Source organism: Schistocerca piceifrons, chromosome 2 (assembly GCF_021461385.2).
Source record: "Schistocerca piceifrons isolate TAMUIC-IGC-003096 chromosome 2, iqSchPice1.1, whole genome shotgun sequence".
In the NCBI taxonomy this organism is placed as follows: Eukaryota; Metazoa; Arthropoda; class Insecta; order Orthoptera; family Acrididae; genus Schistocerca; species Schistocerca piceifrons.
The window spans coordinates 665,668,936-665,688,335 of NC_060139.1; the positions used below are offsets into that span (position 1 = coordinate 665,668,936).

At 40.1% G+C, this 19,400-nt stretch overlaps 1 protein-coding gene across 1 annotated transcript in view; it reads right to left on the bottom strand.

Annotated features, from left to right (window-relative positions):
• The window catches only part of LOC124775730, a 168,668-nt gene that overhangs the window by 43,443 nt on the left and 105,825 nt on the right, over positions 1-19,400 (bottom strand). Inside the window, exon 4 of the mRNA XM_047250557.1 lies at positions 2,338-2,403. Coding sequence (XP_047106513.1) covers positions 2,338-2,403 — 66 coding nt within the window. The remainder of the gene's footprint in view (positions 1-2,337; positions 2,404-19,400) is intronic.

A 19,400-nucleotide genomic window follows, 5' to 3' on the forward strand; every position in this document is an offset into this window, starting at 1 on the left:
ACTGCAAAGCTATTATTCTGCATTGTAGATCCAACAGGAGTCTGATATATTAGAGAGACTGGACAAAATAACGCATGGACACCTGCTTCATGCAAATTGTTTTTCTGCCTTATCTCCAAATCAGTAGCATTTTGCTAGTCATAAAAATTTTGTGAGCCCCCAGTACCTTTATCATTGTTCTTGTGCTTCAAAGTGTGTGTATCACAATGCCAGATTTTATAGTCTTCAAAAGAGGAACAATTGTCATTGTCACTAAATGCTTAAGTCCCTGATACCAGTAGCAAACCTGCTAGGGATAACTACAGCTGCTGTATCTATTGTTGCATCAGCACACTCACACAGTGGGAAAAATTTGTTTGCTAAACACAGTAGTGGAAAAAAAACTCAACTTATCAACAGGCACAGGATGACATCAAAGAGAAATCCTGCTTTGAATTAAAACATTGCTGTCACCAAACCAATTGCTCAGTTTGAAATGGACCTAGAAAACAGGGTCAACCAAAATATTATGATAGCAATTGTGTGAACAAAACATCTGTGGCAGAAATACAGTGAGTAAATGTGTTGTTAAGCCAGAGGAATTAGAATTCAGTGGTGTAAGAATCATAAAACTTTAACAACAGATCGCTGTAAACATGTTGCATGGTCGAACAAAGAGATTGTGCTCTACTGTACAAAATGTTTCTGTTCACAATTCAGAATATCTTCTTTTAACTTTGAAATATCATGGAAATTGAGCAATGCTTTGGGTAGTCCTTTAGTACGGTAAGGCTACTGGTAAAATTAAGTCAGCATCCATTTTATTTAATAGTGCAGTTATTGTTTCCAGTAGGTAAGTGTGCATACAGGATGGTAATACTTCCTTCGAAGACTCTGCACACAGTTAAGCATGCTTGACATTTCTATAGTCCTCTCTGTATAGTCCTAACACAGGTTTTAGCAACACTTTCTTAAAATCACATCTCACACAAAATACAATACAGACCATTTTTTGATTTGTTTAAATATAGCACATGTATTACTTAATGCTTGTTATCTACACCTTCCATATTTCTACATTCATGCTGGCATGTCACCTTCGTTTATGTTTTTGTGTTTATATATGGAATGAACAAAAAAGTAACAAGTTTGAGATCTGCTACCCCAGGTACCCAATGTTTGCCACTCCTGTCCACTACCTGATACCATCAGTATCTGTGTATTCAACCATGTAAGTTCTCCAGAAAGCTTCATTCCACACGTTGGCAAGCACTACATCATTGCACTCCTTCAAATCTTATCGAATGCCACTGAAATGGTGCAGTACTCCATTAAAAAGAAGAAAACAGCAGTTGTTTCCATTTGTCAGCAAATAAAAAAGTTACTAAGGTTTTACTATCGGTTGCGAAATGAAAACCAAAGTGAAAATCTGACAAAACTTTGCACAGATGTGTTCGACAGTGTCTCTAGTGTGTCCGTAGATAGCATCATGTCACTCTTCTCAGTTCTGAGTACACAGTGAGTGCATAACAAAGCCTACAAAATAGTATCTCCTGCCACATATGGATGCCTGCTGTGAGATTTTACCTGATTTCATGCAACCCCAGGTAACTTAACTGCCATCCATTTCCCTCTTCATTACAGTTCTCAGCTACACACTCCAAGGGCAATGAGGATGTTGCTGCAGCATTTTCAATAGGAAGTGGTGTTTATCATCCACTATACAGCCTGGACTTGGCTCCCTCTGATTTTCATCTCTGCTAAAATAAGATGTCAAAGACAGAGTGGCGACTATTTAGAGGAGTAGCTAGAAGGTGTAGCTAACTGTTGCAAACAAAACCGTTTCAATTTTCTCTGTGATATCCATTTTACAACTGACTGTTCTTTACTTTTTGAACAACCGTCATACTTTGCATTTTTGATTGCATTTGTCGAATATTTTATTTTGATACATTCGTCATGCTTTGAAAGGTGGCTTGCTGAGTGTATTTGTAGACATGTAAATCTCTACCCACTTGAGAAGTAAGGGACTGTCCTCTTTATGCATAATAATTCCTGCAAGGGTTTCATTCCAAAGAAATCTGCAACAAAGAATCCATCTGCTCTTGAATTAGAGGCATTTAACTCTCTACCACATGCAAAACATGCAATGTTCAACAGTAGTTAGCAATAGCAGATATACTACTAAAAATATATGAAATATTTATTCTTTCACATTTATCTGCTTGTGGCAATGAGTTAGTTGATTCATTGTAAGAAATACATGAAAATAAAAACATAAACACACTGCACAGCCATATTAAGCAGGAATACTCTCACAAATGCAAGAACCAAGCATACTGTGTGGAATGTACTAACCCATGACAAAGGTGTTGGTGTCGGAGAGCTGCTGAAGGTGGTTGTTGCAGCCTCCCCATCATGTCCCTGAAAAAAGAAAAGTTTAATAATTATTTACCCAAATGAAACTGAAGTACAAATGTAAGCAAGACTTTGTTCTTCTATTTATATCACTATAGGCTTTGTCCATACTCACTGTTCTGAGAAGCAGTTCTCTTTAAATTTGAGTTACAGAAGGGATCAATGATGACAGGTCACAGGGTTGAAGATAAACTTCTTGAGATCTTTGAAGAAAATGCTGGCATTATGAAGTGATTGTGAAATACAATTAACTGAAATCATTAACAGTGAAGGTGAATAGAAGATTCATATTAGTTGATAGAATTTTGGTAAAGTGCTGCTTTCAAATATTTGCTGTAACAGGTCCATGTGGCCCCTTAGAACAGTGTGACACATACGCTCAGGAAGTTCAGATGGGAAGCGCTGGAGGAATGGTGGCACAGTAGTCGTGAAGCCCTGCAGGTATAAATCTAAAAGAAGCTGAATCTGAGGTGACCTGGGAAATGAAGCAATTGTATGGCACTGATGGCCGGGAGTCCCCACCTGGGGAAGTTCAGTTGCCAAATTGCAAGTCTAACTGATACCATATAGGATGACCTGCAATGATGAGAACAACACACAGTCTCCATTCGGAAGAAATCTCTGTCCCTGTTAGGAATCAAACCCGGGCCCATTGCATGAGAGTCTGACATGCTGATCTCTCAGCTAAGGAGGCAGGCCAGTGAGCTGTGCAACAACATTACTGAGAATACTGTGTATCTCACCTAGGAGTTATGAGAAAAACAGACCAAAAATTGTGAGAATAGACACATGCACCTAGTCACTTCTCCCTTTCCCTGTATGGTAATGGAAATGTACCGGGCATGGCTACCACTGATACAGAGCACCTATCATGGACTCTACAGTGCCTTGCAGTGTATGTCTACTTATGTGAAGGAGAAACAGACTGACAGTCTTATCACCGCAGTCTCAGTCATCACAAACATGGCAGTTGGAGGCAACATTACTTGTTTGATGTAGGCTCTCAATAAGATTTTTTTTTCTTAAGATTCAACCCCTAATGGAGTGAAAGAGCAGGTTCAAAATTATTTGCCCAACCAGTGCCTAGCCTAAACCATCAGTCTCAGAAACATAAAATTTATTTTTGTAGGCTCTCAGTTAAAAAGAATTTTGTAAAATTTAACCGCTAAGAGGTGGAGACACTGGCCATTATTCCTCCAGCAGCCAATTCACACAAAAATATGACTGCATACTGTCCCTTCTTTAACTTCAATCCCAAAACCCGAGTGTACAGCAGCTGTGTAGATATAGATGAAAACAATTATGGCATTACACAAACCATATGTACATGATAAAAATCACTAAACGAGACATCCACAGAATCTTTGGTTTCCAGCTACTAAGCCATCTAAGAATTGTTCTATGTTGGTGGTAAACAACTGGTAATGTGAGCATTCCTATGACATCCAAGTGTCAAATATCCTTATGTGAGACACTATTCATATCATCTATATTTTTCTATCACTATTCCACCTCATTTGATGCAGTATGTGAAGTAATTGTCTAGATTCTATACTCTGTATACTTGACAGGATCTTAACTAAATGCCTGTAACTCATTTCTGACATCGAAATTTTAGCTGTACCATACACCATCTTAATGTTTTTGGTCAAGTATCATACTCTGTATTCCTAGAAACGCTGTGGGTAGTGATGACTCGCTGTCAGAACTACACAGCAGGTTACCATTGCGGCAGAAGCTGTCACGTTATACTTGTAACGCACACAAGTGTTATTTCCGTCATGCCTTAATGAGTTGAGAGCAAAATGTGTCTAGCAGAATTTGGTAATCATCATAGAAGAATTAGATTAGCTTCTTCATCAGGAAACCATACTAGGAATAGAAAATATTTTGGTCTGACACGAGAAATATAACACACAATGTTTGTAATGAAGACTATGTAAGATGATAACCATTTTTATTTTACTTTGGTTGATGTTAAATATGCCTCACTGCCTGGCACAAGATCTTTATATATCTAAAATATTTGCCTACAAAAAATATAATGAAAATAATACTGACAAAGACAATAATAGTAGCAAAAAAAATGTAAATGTCGTGTGATTAGGGCCTCCTGTCGGGTGGACCGTTTGCCAGGTGAAAGTGTTTCGATTTGATACCACTTCAGCGACTTGTGCGTCATTGGGGATGAAATGATGATGATTAGCACAACACAACACCCAGTCCCTGAGCGAAGAAAATCTCTGACCCAGCTGGGCATCAAACCCAGGCCCTTAGGATTGACATTCTATCGCACTGACCACTCAGCTACCGGGGGTGGACATAATAGTAGAAGAAACAATAATATACATTAATCGATGAAATTTACTTCAGTTTAGAATAATAATGGGCAAGGAATAGGAAGGTATCAGTCATGGCATATCGGTAGAAATAATCCCAGCATTTGCCTGGAATGATTTCAGAAATCTAGGAACAGCCCAACTCATTATGTTTAACTGAGGTAAACCACTCTGATTCCTGAGAACTGTCGGCAGAATAATGTCTCTGGAAGATTCCAAATAGGACACACTCAGCTGCATAGAGGAAGATTTTCTCTGTTAGTCTGATTCCCATTTATATGACCAGTGTGTTTTGATTCATTATACTGATTTGAAACTAACCATATGGAAACCTGGGGTTAAACCTTTTGTCAATTACCAGCCCATAGAGACTGAGGCCAAAGTCAGCTGTTCTTGTGATGAATAGCAATGGTTTGTAAATCCACGGTTTGTCGCTAACAGCCTTCATCTCTAGTGGATTCCTACTGAAAACCTGTGCTACAGAATGCTACATATTTATTTGAGGACTGTTTTAGGATGCACTCACAACACAAAGAATACTCTCTGGGTGAAATGAGTTGTCTTAATTCAGGACAGAATCTGACACAAGATTTGCATTCAGTAGTTCATTGTTTACCATGAGGCTGACAGTGCATGCGAGTGATGATCATGGTCGTTCTATTTCATATTCCTTTCTTGTACAATGTGTTTGCACATGTCTGCTTTGCCACCTACTTTCTCAAACCTATATATGCAATGTGCCAGCCATACCACCCTATAGTGCAAATGACAGTAATGGATGATTGATATAACTTACACAGCAACCAGACAGCCATTAAATGACTCAAAAGATATGGAAGGGACCCAGTAGTTGAGGAAAGAGTTCAGGGTGTTGCAGCTTATCCCACAATCTGTTCAATCTGCACCTTGAACAGCTTTTTCAATCTGTACCTTGAGCAACATGTCAGAAACAGCAAAAGACTTGGAAGACCAGTTGAATGGAATGGAAAGTTCATTGAAAAGAGATTACAATATGAACAACAACATAAAAAAGTTAACTGAATGCAGCCAAATTAAATCATACAATCCGGGATAATTTTATTAGGAAATGAGACACTGAAAATAGCAGGTGAGTTTCAGTTTCACTATTTGCGGAGATAAATAACTAAACATGGTAGAGGTAAGGAGGATATAAAATGTAGAGTTGGAATAGCAAGAAAGGCTTTACTGAAAAGCGAATTTTTTAAACATCTAATGTAAATTTAAGTATTAACCTGGATTAGTATTAGATTTTAAAGTATTAATTTTTTTCAAAAATCTGTTCATGCTATTGTAAGTCTGCATTTTACATTTTTAAAATTTCGTTTTTAAAACTTCAGTCATTTTTAAAACTGCAAATAGTTCACTTTTCAAAACACTTTTGTTGCCGCTCTGCAATCATCAGTTATTTGGCTACTCAAACAGCAAAACTCTCCCACTATTTTCAGCAGCTCATTTTCAGAAAATATTTGGTTGGCGTGTAATCTCATATTAAGTGAAACAATGGCACAGAACAGTACAGACAAGAAGGCGATAGAGGCCTTTGAAATGTGGTAGACATTACCGCAGAAGAATGCTGAAGATTAAATGGGGAACTGACATAGATGTATTGAATACAACTGGATAGAAAAGATTTTTATGATGAAACTTAACTAGAAGAAGGGATAAGGTAGGATATATCTTGAAGCATCAACATATAGTTTATTTTGTAATGTAGGGAATTGTGTGTGGAGGTGGTGACAAACAATGAAGAGTGTCACCAAAGCTTTGTTACAATAAGCAGTCTCAAGTGATGTAGGTTACAGTAGTTATGCTGAGATAAAGAGGCTTGCACAGGATAAACCTGCGTGAAGAGTCTTCGAACTGAGGATCACAATAACATTGGATAGAAGGAGGAGGAATTCATCATCCCATCATAATCAGCTGCTCTTACAAAACCCGTAGAATGATGCTGTTTTTTATGATGCCTGCCCATGATGAAGAAGACACAAATAATCCCTTAAATATCTCTCCCATACAGATTGTGAGGGCAAGGGTAGATGAAACCTAAATTCCTTGACCCTGCCAAAAACTGGTGAAGGAGATCAGACATATGATGACCACGCTGTCGGACGATGTTATCGGGCAACAGTATCTGACTACCACTGTCAGTGCCACTGTGAACACAGCCTTAGTCAGCTTGGTGAAGACAGTTTATCAGTAGCTTCAAAATTTATGTATTTATGAAAATCATTGAATGTATGTATGTTCTACATCTCCTACTAAACCTCTTAACTGATTTCAATCAAACTTGGTAATCATCTAGATCGACATGAACACTCTGCAAACCACTGTGAAGTGCATGGCAGGGGATACGTCCAATTGTGCAAAAGTACGCTGTACAAGGTGTAGTTATTAGGGTCTTTTACCGCTCCATTCACATATGGACTGCAGAAAGAACGGCTATTTCAATGTCCCTGCGCATGCTGCCCTCACAATCTGTATGGGAGAGATATTTAAGGGATTATTTGTGTCTTCTTCATCATCATCATTCATCGTCATTACAGTCGGAGGAAGGCAATGGTAATCCATCTCCTAGGACCTTGCCTAGTAGGCAATGCGGGTCCCCCACATCGTCCCCTACACTCCTCGGAGTATCATCAGTATATTCTTAGTCCTCACTTAAAGCCAGTTCTTGAAACTTTGTAAGCAAGTTTTTTTGAGATAGTCTACCTTTATCTTCAAGAGTGGCAGTTCAGTTCTTTCAGTATCTTTGTCACACTCTCTGGCAACTCAAACAAAGCCATAATATTTCTCTGTACGTGTTCAGTATCCCCTGTTAGTCATTACCCTTGCTACTCAAATGCAAAAGTTACAGAATACTAATATTTGGTGATATCAATAGAGACATTAGGTTTAAGAATAGAAAGGTTGATCACTTGCTAAATACATTAAGCTCCCTTAAGTTCAGTTGCATAAATGACAAACCCACACAACAGGAAGCATGTCTAGATAACGTAATTTGTAATTTTCATCTAACCAAAACAGAATTCAACACAATCAAACTAGGCATTTCAGATCATGAGAGACTATGGCTCAGACAAACTATTTAACAGTAAAGCAACTGAAACTTCCACAGACTGTAGAAAAGTCATAAGACCAATTAAAGAACAAAAGCTAAACAAGTTGATAAGTAAACTGAATTTAATAAAATGGGATAAAATAATAACCATTCGCAGGAACAAATGAATCTACAAACAAAAATCTCTACCACTATGGAGTGAGATAGAATGCCCTACGCCTAATGCAGTCATACTTGGACAATAGAAAACAGTAAGTTAAGGTAAATAATCAAATATCAGAATGTCTACCAGTTGTAAAGGGTGTACCTCAAGGATCTGTTCTTGGACCTTTCATTTTCATTATTTATATAAATGATTTACTTGCAGTTGTATCATGTGATGCAGTGCTATATGCTGATGACACATCACTCATCACATGTAATACCAATCGTGAAAATGTGCAACACAGCATGGTAGTGGCAATGGAGAGGTGCACTACTTGGTTTGAGGCAAATGTACTACAGAAGAATGCTAGTAAAACTGAAGCTATTGTATTCAATCTGAACACTCCCAGTGATAACAACAAAACAGTATAAGTATTAGGATTTCATATAGATCAAGAGCTCAGCTAGGATACCCACAAGGGAAGATATGTGGCAAACTGGCATGTGCCATGTATCTGCTGTACAAGCTGAGGAGCAGTGTTCATAAGGAACTTCTGTTATATGCATATGTTGCATTATTCCATTCACACCTAAGTTATGGAATACTATTATGGGGCAGTTCCATGGCTCAAAATTAGTGTTTAAATGGCAAAAGAAAGCCATAAGGTGCATAGCAGAACTTAGCCCGTATGAATCATTTCGAGATTATTTTAAGAAACTAAATATAATGACAGTGGCTGGCCTGTATATTTTGTCTTCATTAAAGAGAATCTGAGTAAATTTAACTTAAGAGGAACAGTTCATGACCGTAACATAAGGAGTGGACATACAATTAATATGCCATATGCTAAGCTTGCAACAACACATCTTGGTCCTGTCTACTTCAGCAAATTACCTGAAAATGCCTACACAGTTGCCATTAATCAAATTTAAAACCAGTGTTTTGAAGTGGATCAAAAGTAAAATAAATTACTCTGCTCAATAGTTCCTTGAGTATGTGACAAATGACCCATTTTCCTTATGAGAATGAACTATAGATTAACTGCAAACTATGTATACGCCCACTGTGCAACTATTCTATTACTATTTCATGTATTTATTGTTAAACATCTATTTGATTATTTATTTGTCATTCACTTAACTATGCAGTTCATTTATCTTCTAAGTGATCTATTAGGAAACTTCTTGTTGTTATTGACATTTGCACAAATGTGGATTATATCCATCTTGGATTGTTATAATACAGTTAATCACATTTGTCATGTCGAAATTTATATTATTATTATTGTTATTATTATTATTTTAACACTGACAACACCAACTGCATGTAAATATGCTCAACAGTGGAATAAAACATTTGTATTTTTTTAAAATTTGTATTTGGTAGGAGTGACTTGAAGGCATGTCTTAGGAACACCTGGAGCAATTTCAACAAAATTTTATATATATATAGGACTCATTATCAGCATAAAAATATTGTGGGAGATAAGATACCGCTACTACCCATACTCGAGATGCGTGGGGGAGGAGGGGGGGCGGCTGAAGGGGGAGATATGTCAAAATGTTCGAAAATTCGCTACAGTTATGGATGAAATGTGGGTGGGTGGGTGTGTCTATGGCTGAGTATGTGTGCGTGAGTATGAAAATACAAATAACATAAGCGCGCGCCGGCGAATTCGCGTGCAAAGTTCTAGGTTTCAATAAAGAAGGAGTACGATTTCCTTATGGATAAAAGTGAACTTTTAAGGAGGAAGAGGAGGAGATCACATTACTACGACCAAAAATGTTTCGTGTGTGTGTGTGTGTGGGTTGAGGTTTTCGGGCGCTAAACAGCGTGGTCATCAGCGCCCAAAAAATGTTTCACTGTATTCCACTACATAACGGATTCCTATGCTTAGAAACAACGATCGTTTTAAAACCGTCTCTTGACTGTTTTCAAGAAGCAAGACTGAATAACTTGGAGAGTTACATCAAATCAGTCTTCTGACTGAAGATCACAACAACAACATACTGACAACAAATTTTGTCATAGAATAAATGTACTGTGAAGCTGTGGTTTAAATTCCCAACTGCTTAAGCCAATATCTGGAAGGTATACGTGTGTGAACGCCACAGGTGATTCTGCGTAATCACATCCTTCTGTCCAACCAATACTGAGGAATTGTTCCATCCGTGTTGCCTGATTGCCAGTAGGCGTTCAAACAATTTCGGAGAGTGGTCTAATGAACAAACGGCACGGAATAACGGGCCAGTTTTGTGATTAGATTGAAGAGTTCCTAGCAAATAGTTCTTAACACAGAGATATCTTCACATGTAAAAGCCACTTTGAGCGTACGCCATAGAAGTGTTTAGGACTATTCACTGCTCAATTTGTAAAAAATTAGGTTCTGGTACTGTGACCTTCCACGTGTATTTTTGAAATTTAGATTTTTTAAAATGTTATTTTAACGCCTTTCCGAGGATTTTAAAATGTGGATATGACATTTATTTTACATTGCTTCAACCGCAGCAAAATTTCTATTTCACCAAATCCCAAAATCTGTGGTTCTGATTTTTGTTCCCGTCAAAGGTACCGTCACAAATCACGCAACTAGACTATTACTAGTCACCCCTACCGAAGAACATCGGGAGCCCTCTGTGGCAGTACGTAGATAATTATGTTCAAAAATTCTAGCGCAGTCTGAGAGATCACACCCTGCGAGTTAAAAGGATTTGCAAGAGAGGCGTTGCATCAAGGCTTAACTCCGAGAGAGCACGTTCCTAGAGGAGAACAAATATATATCTTCTTCCTATACAAATCTCGCGAAAAGACAGAGAAGGTAAAAATTTGAGAGATTCGAGCTCACAAGGAAGCTTGACCAGCAATTTTTGTTTCCTCTTACTATTCACGACTGGAACACGAAAGGGAAAAAGTGAAAGTGATACAACACATACAAGGTGTCTTGCGGAGTACAGATACAGATGTTGCACATCAGCGAACGGAAATATGCTAAACATGTTAATTTAAGGATTTCTATATCCCACAAAAATGGCAATTACGTTCACGACAAAAACCGCTAAAGCTAAACGCGATAGCTACTCTTCTCACTTTTTTTTCCCCAGTTCACGTATTCATGAATAAGCGCACCTAAGAACTTAGTACTTATTTCTTGTCTGTTACTTTTTATTGGTACACTACATTAACAGGACATTGGGTAACTATGACAGTACAAAACTGAATGAGCTGTGTCCCTACTTTTTTTCAAAGTTTAAATGTAGTTCACTTCTACAAATGGTTAATAACTTTAACAGAAACACCGTTAACTATTTTCCATGAGAATACTTCTTCGTTTAGGTTTGGCAATAACGATTTTATCATAGAAAAAAAGGATTACTTCTGCGTGCGATTAAATAAAATGCCGCATCACAAACATAGGGGATAAATAGTAATGGGACCAAGTTAGAACCAGAACCCTGAGGAACACACAAGTTGATTCCCTCCCATGAACATGACGTGTCCCTATTCATATTTCTCGAACACACTGCTGCTACTTTCACAGTCAAGGCCTATGGGAAACAAAGTGAATGTGCTGCAAGGAAATTCCTTTATCGCGTTTCTAAGGTCACGTGCATAGTTATCATGAGCAGATTAAAATTCTTAGTACGTCATCCAAAGATGTTCTATTTAAAAACAAAGAAAAAGAGGGATGGTACAATACTAGTAAATGATATCACAAATCAAATTAACACCCAAAGCCGTCCGCTGTGACCGTGCGGTTCTAGGCGCTTCAGTCCGGAACCGCGCTGCTGCTACGGTCGCAGGTTCGAATCCTGCCTCGGGCATGGATGTGTGTGACGTCCTTAGGTTAGTTAGGTTTAAGTAAAAATGGTTCAAATGGCTCTGAGCACTATTGGACTTAACATCTGTAGTCATCAGTCCCCTAGAACTTAGAACTACTTAAACCTAACTAACCTAAGGACAACACACCATCCATGCCCGAGGCAGGATTCGAACCTGCGACCGTAGCAGTCGCGCGGTTCCGGACTGAGCGCCTAGAACCGCTAGACCACCGCGGCCGGCTAGGTTTAAGTAGTTCTAAGTCTAGGGGACTGCTGAGCTCTGATGTTAAGTCCCATGGTACTTAGAGCCATTTGAACTAAAATCCAAAAACATTTACACACACCTGAACCCGTTTCGCAGTAACTCGTCACCTTGATTATTTCCCTTTTTCTTTCTTTGTAAGCACAACACTTTATGATAACTTACTATGGAGTCGAAACTGGTTATGACAGTATTTGTGTGACGTGAGGATGTTGAATACAGCACGCGAATTCAATGCTAAAGTAAATTTCTGCATCCCATTTTCTTAAATATGAACTAAAACTGTCATGAGTTGAACTTAATTTCTGTAATACACACACGAAAAAAACTTTTGCATCACCCCGGTTCCCAGAACTCCTGAAGATAGACGTTAACTGTGGATTTGTATCACAGACACAGTCCCTTTGGCTACTCAGAGGTCACTAAACCCGCCCAAAGATGTAAACAACCATGCATGAGCAGCGCCTATTAGACGGAGGGGTTCCGACAGCCGATCAGTTCCTGTCATTCCACCAGGAAGGAGGTAGACGGCTTGTGTTGTCTGTAGTTCAACCATGCCTCGACGGTCAATGCCGCAGTTCGATCGCGTCCGCATTGTTACTTTGTGCCAGGAAGGGCTCTCACAAAGGGAAGTGTCCAGGCGTCTAGGGGTGAACCAAAGCTATGTTGTTCGGGCATGTAGAAGATACAGAGAGACAGGAACTGTCGATGACATGCCTCGCTCAGGCCACCCAAAGGCTACTACTGCAGTGGATGACCGCTTCCTACGGATTATGGCTCAGAGGAACCATGACAGCAACGCCACCATGTTGAATAATGCTTTTTGTGCAGCCACAGGACGACGTGTTACGACTCAAACTGTGCGCAGAAGGCTGCATGATGCGCAACTTCACTCCAGACGCCCATGGCGAGATCCATCTTTGCAACCACGGTACCATGCACTGCGGGACAGATGGGTCCAACAATATGTCGTATGGACCACTCAGGATTGGCATCACGTTCTCTTCACCGATGAGTTTCGCATATGCCTTCAACCAGACAATCGTCGGAGACGTGTTTGGAGACAAACTGTCCAGCGAGTGCAGCAAGGTGGAGGTTCCCTGCTGTTTTGGGGTGGCATTATGGGGGGCCGACGTACGCCACTGGTGGTCATGGAAGGCGCTGTAACGTCTGTACGATACTTAAACACTATCCTCCATCCTCCGACAGATAGTGCAACCATATCGGCAGCATATCGGCGAGGCATTCGTCTTCATGTACAATACGCGCTCCCATCGCGCAAATCTTGTGAATGACTTCCTTCAGGATAACGACATCACTCGACGAGAGTGGCCAGCATGTTCTCCAGGCATGAATCCTATCGCACATGCCTGGGATGGATACAAAAGCCCTTTTTATGGACGACGTGACCCACCAACCCCCCTGAGGGATCTACGCCGAATCGCAGTTGAGGAATGGGACAATCTGGACCAACAGTGCCTTGTACATTCTCTAACTAATTTTTTTCAGCTCAGTCTCGCATGAATGCATGCCGAACTGTTCATTTTGCGCGATACGTTGTGTTCTGTAAAGTGCATTGTGCAAATGGCTTTGAAGTCTATAGAACGCACATTGATTTGCAAATTATTGGACGTTTATATGGCTTTGCCAGCCTCATAGTGTGTAAAACCAAACAAGTGTAGTAGCCGTCATAACAAAACTAAGCACTACTATTAGCCGTTGTTGAAATATGGGAAAAATAATCTGCCAACAAAATGACAGTTCACGTTGGTGTATAGAATTTATGACACTGCCGATATACCATCATACTTTCCGAAAAATCTCCCACACAATTCTGAAAATTGCAAGAGCCGGCAAGTGCGAGAATTATCGAACAACAGCTCCTGCACCCAACTTGCTGACAAGAACAATATACAGAGGAGTGGGAAAGAAAATTGAGGATCTGTTATATGACGATCAGTTTGGCTTTAGAAAAGGTAAAGGCACCAGAGTGACAGTTCTGATGTTGCTTTTGGTAACAGAAGCAAGACTGAAGATGCTAGATGTTCGAAATTCTGAGAAAATAGGGGTAACCTATAGGGAAAGATGGATAATATACAATCTGTACAAGAACAAAGAGGGAACGATGAAAGTGGAAGACCAAAACGAAGTGCTCGGATTAAAAAGAGTGTAAGACAGGGATGTAGTCTTACGCCACCAGTATTCAGTCTACAGATCGAAGAAGCAATGATGGAAATAAAAAAAAGATTCAACAGTGGGATTAAAATTCAAGGTTAAAGGATATCAATTATAAGATTCACTGTTGATATTCCTGTGTTCAGCGAAAGTGAAGAAGAATTACAGAATCTGTTGAATGGAATGAAGAGTCTAATGAATACTTAAGTATGGATTGAGAGTAAACCGAAGAAAGACGAAAGTAATGAGAAGTAGTAGAAATTAGAACGCAAGAAACATCTGGAATGGTGATCACAAAGTGCATGAAGTTAAGGAGTTCTGCTACCTAGGCAGAAAAATAATCAACGACGTACGACGCAAGGAGGACATAAAAAGCAGACTAGCAGTGGCAAAAAGGGCATTCCTGGCCAAGAGAGGTCTACTAGAATCAAAGATAGATTTTAGTTTGAGGACGAAATTTTTTAGAATTTACTTACGGTACTGAAAGACAGATTGTGGGAAAACCTGAACAAAAGATAATAGAAGCATTTGAGATCTGGTGCTACAGAAGAATGTTGAAATTTAGGTGGACTGATGAGTTAAGGAATGAGGTGGTCCCCCGCAGGATAGGCGAGGAAACGAATATATGGAAAACATTGACAAGAAAAAGGGGCAGAATGATAGGACACCTGTTAAGACATCGGAGAATAACTTCCACATTACTAGCGGGAGCTGTAGTTGGTAAAACTGTAGATGAAGACACGGATTGGAATACATCCAGCAAATAACTGGACACGTAGGTTGAAAGTGCTACTTGGAGATGAAAAGTTTGGCACCGGAGAGGAATTCGTGGCGAGCAGCATCGAACTAGTCAGAAGACGGATGACTCAAAAAAAAATCTGGAAACAGAAAAGCTACAAATAGTAAAGAAGATAAATTCGTTGGGAACTAATTATGGGAAGCGGAACGAAAAGCAGAAATGGAACTAACGAACTAGTGCAGCCAACACGTCGGTATTTTTGATGTCATGAACTTTTTGCGCGGGTAAGAAGTCCTATCTAAAGCTTCAAGCTTTCTATTCCTTATTCCTTACGTAAGACAATGCCCTTCCACTTACCTTGAACAACGAGACGATACTAGTAGTAAAATAAGTCCCATAAGAGAGAAAGCCACAGAAGAGAAAGTCAGTGATACTTTTCAAAAAATTATTACGTGGTTCTCTGAGAATGGACTCTCCCTGAATTCTGAGAAAGCACACTACATTTATTTCCACACACGCATACAGTAATACCAACGATTAGTAGCATATAAACGGGAGTCAGTAAACATGGTAGAATGTTCCAAATTTTTAACTGTACACATTGACGAAAACTTGTACTGAGAGAAGTGTATTACTGAGATTCTCAAACAATATTTTCCAGCTACATTTGCTCTTCGCATAATTGCTAGTCTTGAAATAAACGAATCTACCTCAAGACATATTTTTTGCATATTTCCACTTCATAATGTCTTATAGAAAGATATTCTGAGGTAACTCACTACTTAGAAAGGAAGTACTGATATCACAAAAGTGAGCTGTAAGAATAATATGTGGCATTCACTGGCGGTCGTCATGCTGATATCTCTTCAAGAAGCTAGGCATTCTAACTGCACCGTCACATATTCACTAATGAAATTCATCACAAAGAAATCCAACTCAGTTTGAGAAGCACAATAACGCTCAGATCCACAACGCCACAGGAAAAAAATACCCGTTATTATCCACTATTAAAGTTCTCAGTGGCTGAGACGAAAGTTCAGTACGCAGCAACGAAAAACTCTGATCATTTTCTCAGTTTGGCAGGTGGATGGCAGGTTTTAAATGTAAGCTAAGACCATCTCTCCTGGACAACTCCTACTCAATGAATGGATTTGTACTTAAAAACTGCTGTACGTATCCTGTAAACTGACTCGTTCCACATAATTTCGCTAAAAGAATCGTTCAAATTACCTGTGTAGCATGTAACTAACTACCTAATATGGTAGCTGTGCCCTTTACGTAACAGGCTTGACTGTGGTGAAACTGCACTTACGAAGTTTAGGTCTTTGAAAGAATTTCCTGCTGCCACATAAGTAAGGTAACTTCAAGACCCTGAGTTACAGGAATAACCCTTCGCAAATGAGTGTCTTTGTTCTTAATTACAGATTAAACTAATTGCAGAAGTACGTCAAATGAGCGAGCGTCATCCTCTGATAGCTCCGATGGTTATTTAGTACGCTTATGCCCAAGGCCCCTTAGTACAGTTTCACGTGTCAGTCTTCCTTTCCTCTGATACCTCTCTTTCAGCCATCTTCGCTTCCACTCTTTTATTTTCATTTTTTATTTACTTATTTATTTATTTATTTCGCAAGCGCAAAGTCGGCTCAAGGACCAAACAACAGCTGGTATCCATATCCGCCACTTCTACATCCCCGAGACTTAACAAGCAGTTTGTGCAATATTACTCTGTTGTCTAGAGCCAACCGTCAATATGTTGTACAACACAATATTACAGCCCAATATTACTGACAGTCTAGGGGCACTTGAGAGCGAGAATGAATTTTCACTCTGCAGCGGAGTGTTCGCTGGTATGAAACTTGGAGCAGATTAAAACAGTGTGCCGGACCTGGACTCGAACCCACAAGCTATGCATTTCGAGAGTGAAGTTGTGCGAAGTTGGAATTTAGGAGAGAGGTACTGGTTAAGTAAAAGTGTGAGGGAAGGTCTGAGTGGTGGCTGGATAGCACAGTCGGTGGAGCATCTGCCCGTGAAGGGTAAATGTTTCGTAATCGAATCCGATTCCGGACACAGTTCTAATCTGCTAGAAAATTACGAAGAGCTGACAACAATCGACAGAAGTTCGAAAATATTTGTAATGCAGGAATATTCCGTGCCAACTGATTGGAAATAGCAAATTAAGATCTGCAGCGAGTAAAGCGCGCTCGCAGATGTGAGGAAACGGCTGGAAACTACCGCGGCCTGCAGCACAGTGATCAATGGTTGCTCACCTGCCACGCTTCCACAGCCCGTCGCGCCGGCGCGCCGGCAGCCTGCCGGCGTCACAGCCCGGCGCCCAACTGCGCACTTGCCTTTCGGCGAACCTGTTTTAAGGCCTCGGCGCTGATGCAACTCCCTCCCCCCGCTACCTTTCCATCACCGCATTCTCTACGCCAATCACGTGCTTACACGTCAATGCCGTTGGTCTTGCTGTACGCTGGGAGATCGCTGAGGCCCAGCGAGGTTCTCCCGTAGCTGCTGTATACTGTCCTTTTCCCCCCCACAGTGCTGGTATTCTCGGGGCTTTCCCTATATACTAACTTGCTCCGGTGGATCACCGCTTTTCCTCTTGGAGCCCTAGGTGCTGTTAAGCTCTGCCTATGACTAATACCTTTACGACATAGCTGCACTTCGCATACCGAGGAAGTCATCCATTTCACTCTGTATACACTAAGCAAATACACATTCACATTACCGGGCCTTCACAGTTTTTTGGTCTCGCACATATCGGCCCAGAATTAAATTCAAAACCATACTGTTTTTTAGGGGGGAAATTGTGCTCATGTGGGAGCGATCTAGATGGTTGTAAAACAATAAACTGGTAGCCACGATCGCAGGAATTCTTTTTATTCCATGATTACCGGTTTCGGTGAAACTAAAGCCGCCATCATCGGATTTTAGAACACATCTGTCCTACCTGCGATCTTGGCTACCAGTTTATTGTTTTATAAATTCAAAACAGTTCCTATCTCCCGGTTTTGACCAACACTTCCAGGAGGGTTCCTTTGGTTGTTGATCAAATGGTGGAACTGGAAATCCCTTCGCAAATATTCACAATTGGGACTCCCTCCGCTCCACTGTCACCCTGCCTGGCGTTTGGTTGAAAAGTCCCTGACGCTACCAGGGCTCCTTACTCGAACATTCTGATCTTCCTAGAGAACGAAAAATACGAAAAAAACTCTTCCTACGCAAATTTCTGTCAACGACATGCTATTTTTAACCACAATATATCACAATGACTTATCCGAAATACTTGCTGATCGCTGTTATTCGAAGAATCTGCCTTAGTCAGACACGAAAGATAGTTTTCAAAATTCTGAAATGGCATTTTCAAGTCAGCCAAAAATGCTTCTATATCATGACTAATGACTCCTTGTATTTGGTAAATAAACAGTACTTTGATTTATGAGATTAATATCAAGTGCTTTTACATGAGAGAATTTTTGACATTTCTTAGAAATAGCAGCCTCCTCTGACTACTTAATAAGATCCATGGATCTGGACAACATGGACAACCAAAAATTTCCCATATGATAAGCTTTTTACACCGTTTTTTTTCTTTTTTTTTACCAAGAATAAATGTAGTGAGAGCAGGCATTGCCTACAGAGATAACAGTGACGTTGAGATTAAGTTTTTCAGGGCAACGACCCGAAGTCCTACTCAGTACATTTTACTGATGGATTGCCCCTACAATACACTCTAATTGTAAGAGAGGGAGAGAGAGAGAAAGGACGCACCACGGAGGACTTATGCAAACTGGCCACAAACTGATATTCACACAAGTATCGACGGAAAATGCAAAATTTTTAACTTTGAATGTGTGACACTGCAGCGCTATTTCAGCACCTAACTGACGAGGATAGTAAACAGGGGCATGCCGACACCACGGCATAAAATCTTTGTGAATTTCATTCCGTGAACTCAGCTGGACAGTACCTATGCCTCGCAGGCACGTGAGTGGCAATATACACAGATGTCAGCTTATAAGAAGGGACGTATTGTTGGTCTCAAAGAAGCCGATTGGAGTACTCGGCGAATAGCTCGTCATTTGAATAGGAGCAATGCCACTATCGACAATGTTGGAAGCAATGGCTGCTTCATGATCTAACACAGTGACAAGAAGGAAGCGTTCGACCTAGAGAGGCGACAGAACGACAGGAGCGAGCAATCGTCAGAGTCCCGCTTCAAACTGACAAGGGAATGGTCCAATAAGACATATCGAAACCTACCCAGAAATTATTTTACACAGGAAGAAGACTACGAAAGAAATGCACTGTCAAAATTTTAGTTGCTAAGAGACTGCAAGTATTTTTAAAAAAATAGCTGAAAATTGCCAAATTCGTAGCGCGCCAGGCGGCAGTAGAAATCTACTGGCGCTGTATCAACTGCACGTAGGCTACCAGCCACAC